This window comes from Orbicella faveolata, unplaced genomic scaffold (assembly GCF_042242905.1).
Source record: "Orbicella faveolata isolate gen_17 unplaced genomic scaffold, um_ofav_v1 contig_46, whole genome shotgun sequence".
NCBI classification, from domain to species: Eukaryota; Metazoa; Cnidaria; class Anthozoa; order Scleractinia; family Merulinidae; genus Orbicella; species Orbicella faveolata.
In genome coordinates, this window is record NW_028301576.1 from 33362367 (window position 1) to 33382500 (window position 20134).

General features: G+C 38.0%; 1 protein-coding gene and 1 pseudogene across 1 annotated transcript; one reads left to right on the forward strand and one right to left on the reverse strand.

The window, feature by feature from the left end:
- Positions 1-115: 115 nt before the first annotated feature.
- Positions 116-2814, reverse strand: LOC110061936 (uncharacterized; annotated as a pseudogene).
- Positions 2815-8670: 5856 nt separating this feature from the next.
- Positions 8671-9831, forward strand: LOC149099875 (uncharacterized). The gene has a single exon (XM_089276922.1). It carries the CDS (start codon positions 8686-8688, stop codon positions 9829-9831), a length of 1146 nt encoding a protein of 381 aa, XP_089133048.1. The 5' UTR covers positions 8671-8685.
- Positions 9832-20134: the final 10303 nt, after the last annotated feature.

The following is a 20134-nucleotide window of genomic DNA, read 5'->3' on the forward strand; positions in this document are numbered from 1 at the left end:
TTTCTCATTTTAAGCAAATCATGCCTTGTTTTTTGCCCAAAATCACACCAACTGTCACTAGGTGTTAACATTACTGTACAGTATATCTGTTACTAAAATTATTATTCAAGAATAGTGACTCAAGAAGACTTCATGATCAAAGTATAACTGTTACATTAACTTCATTATTTTATTGTTCAAATTGATTTCCAAAACTGTATGGTAACTGTATTTGTGTTTTCAATAACCATAACATGAGGCTACACTTGTTAATGCAAGAAATGCGCCAGAGAACATTGTCATAACAGACATAAGGTTATATGAACATGTATGATTAGGAATCTCAAGATACATTTAAGCAATTTTCAAAGTTGATATGCCAGCTGCATTAATAATATCGTATGCCTCAAAAATAACCTTAACATTAACTTGTGGTTGAATCACAGAGCTGTTCTGGCAACAACAGAACTGAGGTCATATAACATTTCAAAAATTTTTTCAGTAATAAGGAACTCAACTCTAGATTATGGCCTCCTTTGAGGATTGTTGAAAACGTACACAAAAAACATGAAGAGTAAAAAGAGCTGAAAATACTCAGGGAGTTCTTGAACATTTTATCAATAAAAAGTACCAACCCTTTGCTCCTCCTAAATAACAAATCTGTTCTTAACCCAAACAACTAAACTTCAACGTTTTTAGAGCTCTATCACGATGTCATAACCGTTGTGAAAACAATGTCTGTTTGCCCTGTAAATCTCCTCACAGTGGTCCCTGATAATGATAATAGCATGAATAGCATTAAGCCATACCAAACGATTGTCCCTTGGACAGTGCTAACACGAGGACTTCATTGAAAGCTTCGTGTGTTTTCATGTGTGCTACGGGGAAAGTGATTTCTTTTGCACAAGCTCTAACTACTGGGAAACGAATTTGGTGCTTTGGATTCCTAATAAGACAATCATGATCAAATTTGACAGTTATTGATGTTTGTTCTCCACTGACAGGCTTGTGCTTCTGGCCAGTTAACCAACCCAAAACACCTGCTGGTGTTAGGTCAGGAAGGAGCAACTCTTCTTTAGATCCTGCAGGCGCTTCCTTGCCTGTGTCCTTACAACTTGCCATTGCCTCTGCATACCCAGAACAATTAACATTTGGATCATGTTCAAGGCGAAAGAGGAAATCTTGAAGATCCATTGTAGACTCTTCAACTTTCCTTTGTGAGCTTCCTTCCTCAGCATGTTCTGGGTCCAGTGATGAAAACAAGTAATTTGCATCAACTGCATCATTGTTACCTGCATATCTCACAAAGAGTGGCTTGCAAGCTTCTGGATAGGTTTGGATGATGTCATTCAAACCACAGGAATCTAGCCCATTCAGGAATTCCTTGAGGTAAACAAGCCTCTTGCTCACCAAACTGATGGCTACAGAACTTAGGATCTCTTCAATGTGAGAAGCATCGACAGTTCCTGTGTACCCATGCTCAATAATAGTGTCGGTGTGTGCCGCTATGTCCTCTTTAATTGCATTCAGTAATTCCCTGTCAGATGTCGTCAGATGCTTTTCACTTTCCAGTTGCTGGAGAGGAACATTTGAATCTTCCATTAAGCCATAGACACTTTCTTCCAGGAAACATGGTGCTGGCCCACCTTGGGCTATACTTGCAGCCACAATCTCTCCACAGGCTGCCCATTTGGGAAGATGACAGAGCCAATGTTAGGAAGAGTGATGGTAAAGAACTCCTTTGCCATTGCCCCAGAATCAATTCCTTGTTCCCCGCTGAAGTGGACTCTCACAACTTTCTTTGTGTTACCAGTGTTCTTTTTCACCTCTCTGCTCCACATTGATAGTGTCCAGTCTAGTGGGGCACCTCTTCTTGTGACAATGAATAAAATACTTGACTCATCTACCTGCCTACCTAAATAGGTCACCACTGAAGATGAATCACTGATTGTTGTGTGTTCATCCTCAAGAATGATGTTATCCTCTGCATCATAGCACCTTTGAAGATCAAAAGCTAAGTTTTCATCTTCCTCAAGCTGCTGAAGCCGCTGAATATATTCCATATCCAGATCATGTTTAGCAGATCGATCACATTCATGCTTCTGATCTTGGTCCTCACATTCAAGCTTGTGAGTCATTTCCATCTGCTGATCTTGATGAAACTGATCACATTGAGTGCTTGTTTTGTGATCAATGCTACAGGTCAGGTCAATTTCACATTTCTGGCGCTTATTACATGAAGCTGTAGGAGCATCACTCTCATCATCACCAAAGTCAGTCAAATTGTTGTGCTCATCAAAGTTACCTTGAGATATTTGAAAGTCATGATCGGGCACAAGAAAAGAGTGATTCTTTTATCATCTTTCCCTAGTTCCTCTTGGTATCTACTCAGTGTAAAGGGCTCTTTCTTTGACCCAGGTAAAAAGAGGGCTTTTTTCCCATCCTCCAATAGTAAATGGTATGCCTGACTTTCATCATAAAGATTGCTGTGGAATGTTTTCCATTTTCTCCTGCTTGTTGTCGTAGAGTAGCATAACTTGCATTAGGTGACAGTCGTAATGGCAATCTTTTACCTCTCTTTGATTTGAGAATTTGATCCTTCTCATTCCACTCCATAAGACCAAAGTGAACTACAACATCTTCATTTTTTTTCTTTTCTTCTTTACTGGACTTTGTCACTTGGGATTTCCACTCTTTCCCTTTACTTTTCCTGAAGCTTGCAAATGACTTCACTTTGGTACTAGTAAAATTGCTATCTTCAGAGCTTGTTCCTTGTTTTTCTGTGCTTGAGTGAATCGCTGAGTAAAATAGAGGTTCATATTTAAAAATGATTGTTCATCACTACATGTTATATCACTGCACCTAGACTAAGAGGAATTGGTCATTTCATTTGCAATACACAATGAAAAGGGCCACTATAAAAGAACCTAAAGGTATTGGCAAAGGGGGAAGAAATGAAGAAAATAGTGGAAAACTTTTCCATCACAAAACATCACAATTTAATCATATTCAGTCTATCCCATCTGCTCGTCTACCCCTTTGGCCTCCTCAAGATGCATTTAACAGTAACATAAACAACAATGAAGCAAAACAATGTAGCATGCACTCCTCATATTCAGAGAAAACTTTACTTTAAACAGTCTTACAGCCTTGAGTCTGCTTAACATCAATAAAACTCAAGATAAATGATTTTGGAAATAATCAGGAATGCTTTGGCCTTTAACCTCATGCTCTCTGATTGTTCACAGACATACAGTGTTTTCCACCGGTCGAAAAATCCTTATCTCATCAGGGCCCATACATTATGAATATGTCCTTTTTACACACTTGGCTACATGTACAATCTTATTCAAGACACGCGCTGATCAGCTTATTTGTAGCAGTGTCTTCTCACGTGCCTATCGTTATTCAGAACTAAAAGAGATGCAAATACAAATACTTTAGATTAAGAAACGTACCTTTACCACAGTCTTTGCAAACGTTGGCATTTTGATCGACTATCGAACCACAAGTGCTGCAAAACATCATGAGCTCAAGATAAGGAACACTGCACTACAAATGGCAGTTTCCGAGCGATCAGTGTGTTACTGTTACACGACATACCATTTGTTAAGCAAATAACAACCGCTGATCAACTCGTTTTCTTTGTTTTGCCATGAGTAACTTTTGTTTTGCGTGAGTAAATTTTATTTTGCCGTGAGTAAACTTTGCTTTGCCGTGAGTAAACTTTGTTTTGCCGTGAGTACCTTTTGTTTTGCCGTGAGTAAATTTTGTTTTGCCGTGAGTAAACTTTATTTTGCCGTGAATTAACTTTGTTTTGCCATGAATTAGGGGTGTTCTGCCGTGACTTTTTGTTTTGCAGTGACAGTTGTGGGCCACCATAGTAGATGATAAATAGAAAAAACAGTTCTCTAAGTTTAAGATTCTAAATTTGGTTCATCTTATGCCTCAAGAGAATAAAATCTTTAGTGGCTCTTTAATTTTGGATTTGAGAATTTGATGACATCACCTGCATGTACTCTACTGACCAAATCAATATTTACAAATGGACATACAAGAGTTTTTTGAATGAGAGTTTCAATCAGAAGTATCAGTAGAGGAGTAGAAACTAAAAGACTCCTTGATATTACTGCAAACCTGGAAATACTATGGCCCGGTTTTGAAATTTAAGCAAAGGTAGACTATTTCTACCATACTTAAGCTAAAAAAATTGCTCTCGAAAAAGCTTTTTAACAGTTAATGAATTTGCTTTGCAGGTACATATTTTATGCCATTCTGTATCTAGGAAAAATCATAAAAAAACAATTGCCACGTTTTTTTCTCTTCAATAATTCACATATGAGAACGATATGAGTACATTACCACTGAACTTTTTTTGTTGACACCACTTTTATAATTTTTTTAATGAAGTTTACCTTTGTTTCCACATTAATATTATGATCGACCTCCAACGATAATAAACTGACAACAATTAATGCCGATATTAAGATGATTTCTGCAGAACATTCGAGCAATAATGGCAAAAATTAAGTTACCAAACAAAACCTCATGGCATGGTAATATTTTGAATACAGTTAAGAACTTATCAAGACTTTAGCTCTCAAGCTGACCCCACGAGAGAAAATTGGACTTGAAGTTATCCATATTTCAATAAAAACCGACGTTTCGTGTTAATTAAAAACACAATAACACATGCTTTAAGCATTCTTGTGATGTTTGACACTAACTCTCTTGAGAATGCTTGAGGAATTTAATAGTGGGGTCACTTGGAAAAATGAACTAAAGTGGGTTGTTTTAAATAGTATTCTCAAAGTTACTGTGTTATGAGTAGATTTTTAGTAAATAGGTTTTGCACTCATTGCTTGAACTTTGAGCAGAATCCGTCTTAAAACCTCTTAGCTTTAATTTGTCTTTGTCCTGTTGTCTTCACCGAATTTGTCAGAATTTGAAACAAAGGAAACATCAGCCCAACGGTTTTCACAAATTCAAACCATTAGCATGTGCAACCTCGTTCCCAGGGTCTCTCATCTTACCGTCCCTCTCTTTGCTCGCTCCAGGGGGTGGTAAGATGAGAGACCCTGAGAATGAGGTTGTAGCATGTGCAGAAAATAATAAATTTTGCTTTAATACATGTCATTTTCTTTTTCTCAGTAAAATGTTTTACATGCAGTGGATGGAGGCACTCCTACAGGGAAGGCCCCTCAGAGATGGCCCATTTCTGGCGTGGTGGTTGGGGCGGCCGCCACTGCCATCATGGCCATGGTGGGCACCGTGGGGGAGTGGCCATGGTAAAACAACAACTGTTTCATTCAAAATTGTTTAGCTTTTATTTTTTTTTCTTTGTTACTTGTACATACATTTAGTTCATTTAGTTAATTAAAACCCTCAATACTCCCAAAGATTGCCATTTGGCACACAACGTCATAACTTTGTGAATATTTGAGAGATTTCTATGAATTTTTACCAAAAAAAATTGCCTTGTAAAGATCTGCTCATTGAAGGCATAGAATTGTGACCCCCTCCTATCTAAGGCATGGTTGACAACTCCCATAATATTCCAGTTTCCTTTTTGAGATACACATGGTATGCAAGACTTGTTTCACATCAAGCTATGTATTAAGATGTGTTAAATAAGCTATAGTTTAGGAGCATACCTATGATATTGAAGAACTGATACAGTTTGAAAGCTTTTCAGTTTTACATTTTAAAACAAATTCTCTCAAAATGACTACCTCTTTCATAACTGCTGATGTCAGTTCTTAAATACACTGAAAGCTGATCAGTGGCTTTCAAATGGTTTATTGTACACAGGCAGAGAGTCTTTATTTGCTGATTTAGGAAAAACTGCTATTTGCCTTAGGGGGTAAAGGATTAAACCTTGTTTTAACTTCAACCCCTATGGCAAATGGGCCTTTTCAGTTGCTACTCCAGATTTGTGGAATCCTCTGCCACAGGATATTCAATCAAACTACTGTAGACATTTTTAAATGCAAACTTAAAACACCCCCTTTTAATCAAGCTTCTAACTTGTAATGTAAAGACTGGGGCGAGTACAAGATGGCGGAATAGACGTGTTTTTTGAAGCTCCGTCAGCAGTGGCCGTAAAACCTTTATTGCAGCCTATGTCCGCTAACTTATTTAAGAGAAAGGTTCGGTCACCATCTGCAGACGTTTATGCCAACATACCTGAAGAAAAAAGGACGCGAGACTACACTGAGTCAGAATATAGTGAAAGGCAAGACGAAGCGTTGGGCCGACCACGTGCAATGACGGCAGAGATTGCCACAAAGATGGACTTAGTACTGTCCAAATTGGATAATATAGAAAGCAGGCTGAACAGTGTATGCTCGTCAGTAGCCAACATCGAAGAAGCGTTAACCAACCTTGAAAAAGATGTTGCGGACCTGAAAGTTAAAACTGAAGGCAACGAAACAGACGTAAATCAGCTCAAAGAAAGGGTGGATTTTAACGAGGGAGATATTGCGGAGGCGAAGCGTGATGCGGCGGCTGTAAAACTAGAAGCAGAGAAACTTAAAATGAACCTGCTGTACTTTGAAACTTACAATAGGAGAGAAAATTTAAAGTTCTTCGGAATAGAGGAAAATACAAGTAACGTCACCGAAGACACCGGAGACGCGAATATGGATGGTTCGCCGCATATGACCGAAGACACGAAGCAAGTCATGTACAACTTTCTGGAGCAAGAGTTGAAGATCAGCAACGCTAGAGACAGGATAGAGCTCCAAAGGATCCACCGTCTGGGTAAGCCAAATGATAAAGGTCCTACACCAATTATTGCTAGATTTCTGCGCTATACTGATAGAGAAGAAGTTATGTCACAAGCCCACAAGCATCTGAAGGGAAAAGATTTCTCCGTCTTTGATGATATTCCAAAGGAACTTTATGACTTAAGGAAAAAACAGCGAGATAAACTTAAAGATGCAAGGAAGAAGGGTCACACAGCGTTTTTCAGTAAGAAATATCTGGACAGATTATATATTGATGGAAAATTTATTTCTCAAGACGAGCCTTTCGCTTAATTTTCAAATTTACATATGTAGATTTTGGACAGGTTATTATTTTTTTTTGCATGCCTTTTCTCACCTAATACTTCCCACTTAAATTTCTACTAAACACAAGCTCGATAAGCTGCAAAAACAAGACGAATTAATTACATCCTTAGCTGCCACAAAAGGAGCGGAACATCAAACACGCTATTTACCGATGGTGTGAAACTGCCCAAACAAACACTTCGATGCACTGGGTAGGTAAGCAGTCAATATTCGTTCTTAGCTTTTGTTTTGTAATTATGTGTTAGGTTGTCCAAGCTTTATACTTGTTATAGTTGCTCTGTATGAGCATGTCTTGTGGTTAGCTTTTAGATCAGTATTTGCTTCCAATGTTTGGAAGCTCCCATTTATATACAGAATTAGCTTGTTCAAGGATCATTATAGAAAACCGTTAATTTCAAGCACCCGCATTATCTTCAACATGGTTGTGACACTTCAGCTGCTCCCAGGAATAATTTTTATCTCTAGACACTTTGAGGATGCATGGATCTTAAAATATGTTCTCTTAATGTAAGAGGCTTGGGAGACATGCTAAAGAGAAGGGAAATGTTCTCTTGGCTCAGGGCAAAAAACAGCTCTATTTATTTTTTACAAGAAGTCCATTGCTGCGAGAGCACGTCCACTATGTGGTCGGCAGAATGGGGGTACAAATCCTTTTTTAGTTGCTGTACGGGCGCTAAGGCAGGAGTTGCAATTCTATTCAATAATACATTCGATTTTGAAATGAAACGAGTGTACTGTGATCCTAATGGACGATTCATTATTTGTGACATCCAAACCAACCAAAAGTATATAACGCTGGCCACCATTTACACTCCCAATGACGATGACGCGGCTTTCTTTGAAGGCTTCTTCGAGCATTTATCAGATTTTCAATGTGAAGAAGTAATTATTGGTGGCGATTTCAACTTAGTGCTTCATTTAGATAAAGACAAGAAAGGTGGCGTCGCAAGAACACACAATAATTCAGTTAGGATCGTTCAGGAATTTATGGAAAACTAAGATTTAATTGATGCTTGGAGAGTGCTACATCCTGATTCCCTAAGATATACTTGGCGCCGACGGAAACCCAAAATTCAATGCCAACTAGACTTCTTTCTTGTTAGCCAAAGCTTAATGTGTAATGTCATGCGTGCCGATATTTTGACAGGATACAAAACAGACCACTCAATGATCGATATCAGTATAGCTGTTCATTCGAATCCAAGAGGACCAGGCTTTTGGAAACTTAATACTTCTTTCTTGAACGAAATTGAATACGTTAACCAAATAAAATCAACAATCCAAGCTGTTAAAGAAGAATATCAAAATGATGACACTGTGAACCACGCATTATTGTGGGAGATGATAAAAATGAAAATCTGAGAACAATCATTAAAATATGCAGCTGCCAAAAAAGCTAACATTTTAAAACGGGAAGAAGAGCTAGAAAAAGCAATTAACAACTTGCAAATATATATGGAAACAACAAGCGACGAGGAAAATGCAAAACAAGTTGGGGCTCAGTTTAATTACGTCCCAACTTGTATACATTTTGTCTCCCCTCACGACTAATCACCGTGTCTTAAGGGAAATCAATAGGCTCTTCTATGATTTCTTATGGAACGGCAAAGCTGACAAAATTAAGAGGGAAGTAATGATTAATGACTATGAAAAAGGCGGCTTAAAAATGATTGATATTGAATCCTTCAATAAAGGATTGAAAACTACCTGGGTCAAAAAATATACTGATGTAAACAACCACGGAAAATGGAAACTTTTTTTTGACTTAGAACTCCGGAACTACGGTGGCAGAGCCTTGTTCAGCGGCAACCTTAGCAAAAAAGACCTGTCAAAGTATGTCAATTTATCCTATCCATTTATTGTGGAAATCTTAAATATCTGGACTGAAATCACTTACGAGAATAATACAGACCATTTTCGCTCTCAGAGCCTTTGGCACAACTCCCTTATAAGAATCGATAACAGATCAATCTTCTACAAAAAATGGCAGCAAAAAGGGATTAACAGGGTTTCGCATTTGATGAAAGATTCAGACACCTTCCTATCCTTTTCTGAATTCAAAGATCAGTTTGGTATCACTGAAACAAATTATCTTGCTTTTTATGGGCTGTTATCCACTTTAAAAAAAATCAAAATACCTTTACACAATAATATAAATATACAATACGAAAGCTTTTATACGAAATTTATGAAAGCAAGTAAACCAAGCAGACAGGCCTATAAAAAAATAATTGGTCTTAAACAAAGGTGTCCAACCAAGAGTCAAGAAAAATGGGCTACGGATTGTGCCTTTGAAGCCCATGAACCAATAGACTGGAGTGCGGCATACCAGCTATCTTTTCAGTGTACAAAATCTATAAAACTAATTGTATTTCAATTCAAATTGCTGCATAGACGACTGGCGACTAATGATTTTCTTAAAAAAGTAGGAATAAAAGATAACGATCTCTGCAGTTTCTGCAAAACTGAGAAGGAAAGCCTAATTCATCTTTTCTGGTCCTGTAGAGTGGTCTCTACCTTCTGGCAAAACTTTAAGGAGCTTCTTGTAAGCCAAAATCTTGCATTGAGAACATACAACCTTTCTTTAAATATAGTCTTAGGCCTAGGGCCAGACAAATCAAAGAATAAACAGAAACTTAATTTTAATTTTCTTGTGGCGAGATATTATATATGGTCATGTAGGACACGCAACTTGCCCCCTGAAATGAAACATTTCTCTGTCTTTCTGGCATGTTACAACAGCGTCAAAACTGGAGCAGCATCAAATGATAATCTTTAGAAATCTAAGTGGGTGATAATAATAATTAAACGTATTTACCAACAAGCAACTGTATAAAAAAAAAAATGAAGAAAACCCTAAGGCTAACACTGTGCACGGATATTATTGTACTGTAGGTCAACCTTAACAAGTGTTGCACTTGTCAGTATTGTAAGGTGTATTGTATGTAAGTAGTAAGTAGTCTTTTTAATTAATTAATTAATTAATTAATTGATTAATACAATGTAACTTATTGTAGTGTAAGTAATGTAAGTAATTGTATTGTTAGTAATTATCCAGTAAGTGATGTAGGTAGTTGAACTGTAAGTTGTTTTTTTTCCGTGTTTTGCAATAAAAGGTTTCTTGTGCTGAAAAAAAACAAAAAAAAAAACTTGTAATGTTAGTTAAATTTTTGTTTCAGTTATAAGCAGCACCACCTTTGAATCTTGAAGAAAAGGTGCTATATAAATGTATTATTATTATTATTTCAGATTATTTTTTGAGCAGCTTAATATTTTAAGAAACGTTTGTCCTTTAATATGTACATTTTGATTAAAGTGAATGATTTGATTTTAGACGTCAGATGTCTTCTTTCTTTATAGCCTGCATAACTTGGGGCTTAGTGAGAGTAGATTATTTCCCCTGCAAAATAAATTCCCAGTAGTCTGGGAATTCCTAGGAATTCTAAGTTATTCCAAGACATGCAAATTATGCTTAATCCAAGACCTTGGAATTTCTGTAAATATTTGGGAATAGTGGAAGTATGACTGGGAATTATCGGGAATTCCTAGGAATTCCAAGTTATTCCAAGCCATGCATGCCATATCGAATTTAACCGCAAGTCACGTTTCATTGCGCATAGTTTTACAATTCGGTCCCCAAGGGATATCCAGGGGACCTCTGTGTTACCGCTTCCGGTAAAGTTGAGAAATATTTTCCCATTCGATTGACGTTACCGTGATTGATGCATTTAATGCTTAACAAACAGCCCAAATTCAGTTCAAGCTAAGACCCCTTCTGGTCAAGATTGTAAAACAAGTTAGAACGAAATTCTCAGGAAAATCAAGACCCACAGATATTGGTAAGCTATGATGATATTTACATTGTTATGTAAATTTGTGCTTCTAGTGAGAGCTATACTTAGATTTCAACCGCTCTCAAGGCTCTCTATTAGCATGAGTACATGGCATGATCATTGTGATTGCTTTCTAAGTTAGAAACGCAACGATATTTAGTGATTTCTTGATGTAATTATTTCAGTTGACCGCTTTGCTTCGATTCGTATGAAAACGCCCTGAGGCCACAAGATTAGGATTAAAGACAATAAAGTAAAGATTGTTCTCCTACACTGGGTTGGTGTTCTAAGGAGTTTTGACTGTACGTGCAAACAACCCGGGAGAACAAGATTTCAATTTTGACTTAAGAAACTGTTACACTCTGATTGGTTGAAGCGCAGTGACCCGTTTTTGGGTTCCTAAAATTGGTGGCAATCAAGCAGGAAAAGTCCTTCATCCGGCGTGGACTGAATAAACAAGACAAAGGACTTTTCAGAAAGTCTCATACCCTCCCCATGTAGGACCATTGGAAATGATTCCCTAGGGTTGAGTGGTGGTACAGACAAGGGGGTCGTATGAGCCCAAACTGGAATTTCTAGAGGAGAAGAGGGGCTGAAACCAAAAAACCCTTTGTGGGGGTGTTTGGATATCTTCTAGAATAAGTTATTTGAGCAAAGCCAGAAACTTCAATATTATTCATTAAAGCAAAAAAGTGGCTAAAAGGTGCAAGCATTTAAATACCTCAGCAATGAGCACCAGGTGAAATGTGTTGCTTTGACCCAGCCAGGAGAAGGGTAGGGTGGGGTTGGGTTTGCATTGAGTGGTGCATTATTGTTACTAGTATGTTAATTATAAGCATAGAGTAGTCTGAGAGTGACTATGGTGTTAACATCTCAGTTACATCAGTAGTAATATCTCAAACTGTGCTTTCTACACGGCAGCTTTCCCACAGTACAGGTCAGCCTCTCATGGCCCACAACCCAAAAAAGGAAAAAAAGGCAAACATCTGTCCCCATTGTGATAATAGACTACGAGTAGTCCCTCTCTCGCTTAGTCCATCGTGCGTGAAGCGAAAGAAATTCGCAAGAAAAAAATGGCCGCGTGAAATCCTGGGGGCTAGGAGCGCCCGAAAGGAGGTACTACCGCCTAAGCCCAAGGGTTTGCCCTTTCACGGCTGAGTGATTTTTTGGTGTAGGATTTCTCATCTTGATGTCCTCTTATTATCGCCTGTTATCAATAGCCCCGGGAGATCTGAATAAAATTGCTCTACTCTACTCTTCAAGTAGCCAGCCAAAAACATATGCCGTGAGAAGTATATCTTCGTTCAGTGTTCGTTCAGCAAAACCGACTGTCAAAAAAAGTTTTAAAAAGAAGACGGAGAATGAGGCCTCTTGTAACGATTTTCACTGCGTCTAAAAGTTATTGCGAAAATTTCAACAGAGTTTTAACCGAGAATTTACATTATACATTACACATCATACATTATACATAGGAGATCATCCAACTGCGGTGAAATGTTTGCTGATAGCAGCGGAAAATTTCAGGTGTCAAGTGAGAGTCCGGTTCAATCTTTCAAATGGATGGCAGAAAGGCCAAGCTCACTGAATTTATATTCGCTGACTTAGACGATGCTGTTGAGTGGCGAAATCACTAACACGCTCACAGTCGGGGTGGAGCCAGAAAGCTTTGCCAAACAAAACACTGGATAAATTTAAATCTTTCCAAAGCGCCTGTTGGCAGATTCACAAGAACATCACGGCTTGCGAAACACGATTCCAATGCTTCGATTTGCTCTGGTACCGCTTTGATTTGCTCCGGTTCCAAAACATTCCTGCAAGACATCACAGGTATCTCGAATGTTCACAACACGTTGTCAACGTTCCTAACATAAGCCAATCATATTTTTGCGTTGTGAGAGCAACGCATAATTCAAACTCTTGGGCTTAGGTGGTAGTCCCTCCTTTCGCGTGCTCCTCGCCTCCAGGATTTCACGCGGCCATTTTTTTCTTGCGGTTTTCTTTCGCGTCTCGCACAACAGACTCGACTAAGCGAAAGAGGGACTACTTGTAGTCTATTGTGATAAAGGACGCCTGAACCCACAACTCTATTCTCCTGCACTCCCCATATAAGGACAAAACACCATCACTGGCTGAATCTTATGCTTTGGCTCTTGCTGGTGTGGGTAAGAAGAAAATTGTATTTCCTGACAAGTGAGGGGACTTTAAGAAATTAAAAGCTACATTGGAAAAAGAGTATCCTAAACTGACATCCCACCAAGGAGCATTTGAGCTCCTACATGCAGGTAGAGGTGGACCATCACGGCCCCTTGTGCCAATGAAACAAAACGGTGGATACAGCATTCCATACGTAAAAGATGTGTCCTCAAGCACAGCAGCAATTTACATCACGCCTATGTAAAGTAAACTTGATCTGGAGAGATTCGTTCAACTATCTCTGTGTGATGGCCCAGCGAGGTTAAGAAGAACACTGGAACTATTTCCAGCTCTTGGTTCATGAGTGACATTGAATGAATGTCCACATCTGCAGAAGTTACCATGCCATGGCATGTGGATAAAGGAATCACTCATGAATTAAGGAAAAATGGCGTCATACCAACAGAACTCGAGGTTTACAAGACGTTTCAGACGGTTCTCGAACACTGCTTGACAACTGCTTGCGAGGTTTTCTCAATCGCCTTAGCCTCTACACAAAAACAGCATCATTCAAGAAATACTTTGAACAGGAATGGGCACCCCGAAAAGAACAGTGGGCCTACTGCTTCAAAGCTGACCTTGGGATCAACACAAACATGTTTGTGGAACCCTTCCATAAGGTTTTCAAGTATCAATACTTGAAAGGGAAAACTAACAATTGCTTAGACAATTGAAAGGCCGAGTGCAAGAACGTCCCCTAGATTTTTTGGCCATTTTGAAAGTGTTCAAAAATAGCTGAATTTTGGCATGTAGGCTTCGTTGTACCTCAGAAACATTGCTCTGGATTTTTTTTGGCTGGGGTGCTCTTCGTTCTCGAGAAATAACATATGCAAAAAGCTCAGTTTTCCAAGCGGCATCTCTTGGAGATCTTTTGTTGAACAAAAAACAAAAGAAACATTATTTTGTTGAACAGCAAACAGGCAGACTGTTTATAGTGTATTCCAGTGAATCTTAGCTGTCTTAAAGTCAAAGGAAAATAGTATATAGAGCGGAAATCTGGGAACAGATTGTTTACATCGGTTATTGTGACGTAAACACAACACGTGAATCGATCGAGCGGCAAACGAAATACCATCGAACGAAAAAGAGATGTGCCGCATTAGAACTCTGTCAACTAGTATCTTAAGCATAGTGTTAAAGTACCTTGTGTGCCTGCCTGGTGGTTGAGAGGCATCATAAAGCCTCGATAAACCCGTAAGTCATCAGCACGTTTTAAAGAATCAAAATGTGTTCTGAAACTTCGAAGGTAGCTGATATACCGTAATCATGTTATTGGCGTTTGAAGTCAGATCGAGCCAGGCAGCAAAGTCCAAGAGCAGTTCTTGCCCAAGAAAAATACCCTCTCGTGAGTTGTGGCCCATTTGCCAAGCGTTGCTAGTGTCAAAGTTTGGAAAGCGAGAACTGGTTTTTGACTTATAAAATTTCTCTTGTATCAACCGCCATGTTTTCCCGTGCACGAGGTGTAAAGAGCCTTCCCGGCATACATTGCGATCACGTTCTGCTCGCGTTTCTCGAACTGGTAACTAGATTGTTTCAGCTTTTTTCATTTAAAGGTAATAATGGCCAACAAGTAGCGATCGATTGTAACATAGATCTGTGATCCAGGTTGCATTGATTTTATTTCATATCGGCATGATTTGTAGTGTTTTGAACTTCTGGGATCAGCGGACATGCAGATGTATGGAGACCCGTACGTTGCGCAGACGGGTTAATTTGTTAATCTGTTAGGCGGTGCGTGACATAAAGCTACGATCGCGTTTGTCTAAAAATATGTATTTATCTCGTGATTTTTAGCCATTTAAGATGTTGCTGTATTTAGAAAAGTGCTTATTTCATGTTTATTTGTTCAGTGCAGATAATCATTGTCCCAGATAACCAAAGTAAGTTCCAGATGTTAACACTATTTTCCAGCCGCCATATTTTACCTATTTAAACCTGAAATCAACATTTTTGAGCTTATACGTTGCGTGAAATTAACATTTTGCTGTTTTCTAAGTGAAATCAACATCCCTTCCGTCACGCGTTACAAGATATCAACATTTTTACCTGTTTAGACCTGAAATTAACAATTTTTAGCTTATAAGTTGCGTGAAATTAATATTTTGCTGTTTTCTAAGTGAAATCAACATCCTTGCCGTCACGCGTTAACGTGAAATCAGCATTTTTACCTATTTAGACCTGAAATCAACATTTTTGAGCTTATACGCAGCGTGAAATCAACATTTTGCTGTTTCCTAAGTGAAATCAACATCCTTGCCATCACACGTTAACGTGAAATCAGCATTTTTACCTATTTAGACCTGAAATCAACATTTTTGAGCTTATATGCAGCGTGAAATCAACATTTTGCTGTTTCCTAAGTGAAATCAACATCCTTGCCGTCACGCGTTAATGTGAAATCAGCATTTTTGCCTATTTAGACCTGAAATCAACATTTTTGGGCTTATACGCTGTGTGAAATTAACATTTTACTGTTTTCTAAGTGAAATCAACATCCTTGCCGTCACGCGTTAACGTGAAATCAGCATTTTGACCTATTTAGACCTGAAATCAACATTTTTGAGCTTCTACGCTGCGTGAAATTAACATTTTGCTGTTTTCTAAGTGAAATCAACATCCTTGCCGTCATGCGTTAACGTGAAATCAGCATTTTTACCTATTTAGACCTGAAATCAACATTTTTGAGCTGATACGCTGCGTGAAATTAACATTTTGCTGTTTTCTAAGTGAAATCAACATCCTTGCCGTCACGCGTTGACGTGAAATCAGCATTTTTACCTATTTAGACCTGAAATCAACATTTTTGAGCTTATATGCAGCGTGAAATCAACATTTTGCTGTTTCCTAAGTGAAATCAACATCCTTGCCGTCACACGTTAACGTGAAATCAGCATTTTTACCTATTTAGACCTGAAATCAACATTTTTGAACTTATACGCAGCGTGAAATCAACATTTTGCTGTTTCCTAAGTGAAATCAACATCCTTGCCGTCACGCGTTAACGTGAAATCAGCATTTTTACCTATTTAGACCTGAAATCAACATTTTTGAGCTTATACGCTGCGTGAAATTAACATTTTACTGCTTTCTAAGTGAAATCAACATCCTTGCCATCACGCGTTAATGTGAAATCAGCATTTTTACCTATTTAGACCTGAAATCAACATTTTTGAGCTTACACGTTGCGTGAAATTAACATTTTGCTGTTTTCTAAGTGAAATCAACATCCTTCCCGTTAGGCGTTAACGTGAAATCAGCATTTTTAGCTATTTAGACCTGAAATCAACATTTTTGAGTTTATACGCTGTGTAAAATTAACATTTTGCTGTTTTCTAAGTGAAATCAACATGTCTACCGTCACGGGTTAACATGAAATCAACATTTAAACCTTTTTTGACCTAAAATCAACATTTTTGAGCTTTTACGTTGCGTAAAATTGACATTTTGCTGCTTTCTAAGAGAAATCAACATCCTTGCCGTCGCGCGTTGACATGAGTCAACATTTTAAGCACTTTTGACCTGAAATCAACAAATTTGAGCTTATATAAGCTGCGTGAAATTGACATTTTGCTCTTTTCTAAGTAAAATCAAAGTCCTTCTGGTCTCGGCGGGCCGATCCTTTGTTATAATAAACCGAGGCGAGACTTTGACTTATAACAAAGGCTTGGCTTGGCTATTGCAACAAAGGATCGGCTCTGTTTATCATAACAAAGGCCCGGCTTCGTTTATTTGAAGGACTCGGCGGGAAAAGGGCGTCAGGTATTTTAATCAAAGGTGAACTTTGTCGAAAACGCTCCAAATTTCGCATGCAGTTTTGTTCAGGTATGTTAAGCAATGTCCGGTAGTTTTTGCGCTAAAGTTCGCTTCGTTCTCGAGATATTGCGTATGCAATAAACCACTTGGTTTTTCCAACCTGTGTGCCTTTTTTGCATACGTTATTTCTCGAGAACGAAAAGCAACCCAACGAAAAAAACTTCAGAGCAATGTTTCTCAGGTGAAACGAAGCCCACATGCCAAAATTCAGCTAGTTTTAAGCACTTTCAAAAATGGCCGAAAAATCTAGGGGACGTTCTTGCACGCGGCCTTTCAATAGTCTCCTTAATGTTTTACAATATGTTAGAGATAAAACCTGTGATCGTCTGATTAAACTGACCAAGGGAAACGTTACAACACGCATAAACATAATACAGGAAAGGCATCTGCGCAGTTTGACCCTCTCAACTGGCTCTGTTAAACCCAAGGATGGGTTAATACCTGGACGGTACTTGGAGAGGACGCAAGAAGCTCTTATAAAATGTCAAAGCTTTTGGACGCCTGTAACAAGCAACAGTCACTCTCATTTAATTACCAGCGATTCTGATCTAGCGAAGTTGAAAGCAGCACATCGTCCTGCATGACAAGATGACCAAAGCTGAACATATGGATGCAGCTAAGTGCTCTAATTATTTTCCTGCACTGTTACTAGTTCTCCTTTACCTCTTATTACATTAAATGATAGTGCCCAAGTGTAGGAACTGTGTGAGGCCTGTGAAAGAAAATTGTAGAGGCATCCTGTGTGACTCTTGCCTCTGGTGGTTTCACCTAAAATGTACTGCTTTATCTGTTAAGGAGTACAACTATTTCGCTGCGACCTGTGACTTGTGGCTCTGCCTGGACTGCCGTAACAAAATTTTTCCTTTTAATTCTGTGGAAGACCATGAACTGGTTGAGCTACTGGTCTATAATTCCAACAGATTGTCTTTGCTGTGATAATAATCGTAATTTATCCAGCATTGATATTGACCTGAATTTACCTTCCGTGACTAATTTTGGATATTCTCAATTCATGAGTTCCACTCTAATGAAGATATTCGATCAACCATTTCCGATAAGGCATTTTCTGCCCTACACTTTAATATTAGAAGTCTTGCAGCAAACTTTGATGATTTCTTCCAAATGTTAAGTGACTTGAATTATTCTTTCTCTGTTATTGGCCTTTCTGAAAATAAAATCAAAGTTGATATGGATTCTTATTTGAATACCAATCTCCCTGGTTATTGTTTCCTGTCTCAACCATCCATGTCTAATGCTGGGGGTGTTGGTTTCTACATCAAAGACAATCTTTCATACATTAAACGTGATGACTTTTGCACTACCAATCCAGAATTTGAGTCCATTTGGATTGAAATTGAGGTCCCACTTCAGCACAATATTGTCTGTGGATTAATATATAGGCATCCTGATCAAAATATTGGCAAAACTGCAGACTTTTTGTATAAGGTGACCGAGAAAATAAACAGAGAAGGTAAATTTTGTTTTCTGATGGGTGATTTTGATATCAATCTTTTAAATTATGACTCTCATTCTGAGACAGAAGATTTTGTCAATACTCTAGGATCCTATGCATTCCATCCACAGATTTTGAAACCTACTCGAATAACCTATCATTCCCCAACTCTAATTGATAACATTTTCTTTAATTCACTAGAGCACCATGCTATAAGTGGTAATATACTGTGTGGCATAACAGATCATTTGCCTAACTTTTTGATTATCACAAAGTTATCTAATCCTCCAAAAAATTTTAAGATGTATAAAAGGGATTACTCCAGGCTTGATAATGAAGCACTTATTTCAGAGGTTAGCAAGGTGAACTGGTCAGAGGTCTTAATTAATGAATCTGAAGTGTCTGATGTTAACACAGTTTTTCAGAATTTCTATCTCTGTATTTCTGAATTAATCTATAAGCATGCTCCTCTCCGTAAACTTACTCGGAAAGAAATTAAGTCATTATCCAAGCCTTGGGTGACACCTGGCATCAAAGTATCTATTAGGCTGAAGGAGAAGTTTTATAAACGTTTCTTAGAAACTAGGAATATATACTTCTTAACTAAATAGAAGTTTTATCGGAATAAGATTACCCAACTGCTTAAAGTCAGCAAACAGAATTACTACCATAATTACTGTATTGCAAATAGTAAAAATATCAAAAAAACCTGGGCAGGCATCAAAGAGTTAATTACCCTGAAAACAAACAGATTCAACTCTTTCTCTAAAATTGTTGTTGGCAATAATGTAATTATTGATTCCAAGGCTATTGCTTCAGCTTTTAATAAATATTTTTCAGAAATTGGCAGAAAGTTAGCAGAAGAGATTCCTCAAGTTGATATCGATCCCCTAGACTTTCTTGGGTCCTCGCAGGCAAACAGCTTTATGCTTTTCCCTGTTTCTGCAGTAGAGATACAGAATGAAATTACTAGCCTAAACTCATCCAAGGCTTCTGGTCCTTTTAGCATTCCTGTATGCCTGCTAAAGCTATTAAAAACCTGCATATCATTTCCCTTGGAATTTATCTTTAATCTTTCCTTTAGTAGTGGGTGTGCCTGACCAATTTAAGATAGCTGTTATTCCAGTACATAAAAAGGACTCAGTCACTTGCATGAATAACTATCGACCCATCTCACTGCTCTCCATTTTCAATAAAATCCTGGAGAAGCTTGTATACAAGAGACTTATCACTTTTATTGACAAATATAATATTCTATATGACAAACAATTTGGCTTTAGGAGAGATCATTCCACTCTACATGCAACTCTTTTTATTACAGACAAAATTCAAAGAGCAATTGAAGATGGCCTATTTTTGTGGTATTTTTCTTGATTTTTCTAAAGCCTTTGATACTGTTGACCATAGCATATTACTAAAGAAATTAACCCATTATGGAATCCGCAGTATTGCTAATGACTGGTTTGCTTCATATTTAAACAATAGGAGGCAGTATGTTACAATTGGTAGTACTAAATCTGATGACACCCTCATTACTCATGGTGTCCCACAGGGTTCTGTGTTAGGCCCTCTTCTATTTCTCCTGTACATTAATGATTTCTGCAAGTGCAGTAGTGTGTTTGACTTCCACATTTTTGCAGATGATACTAATCTGTTTTACTCTAATTCTAATTTAGCTGAACTTGAGTCCACTGTTAATTATAATATGAAAATGGTATCTGACTGGCTTATGGCAAATAAGGTTTTCTTAAATATTGATAAGACAAATTTAATTATTTTTCACCCCCCTC

What these genes read in the sequence shown, in the direction of transcription:
- LOC149099875 (XM_089276922.1), top strand. Translation starts at nt 8,686, where the DNA reads ATGATTAATGACTATGAAAAAGGCGGCTTAAAAATGATTGATATTGAA.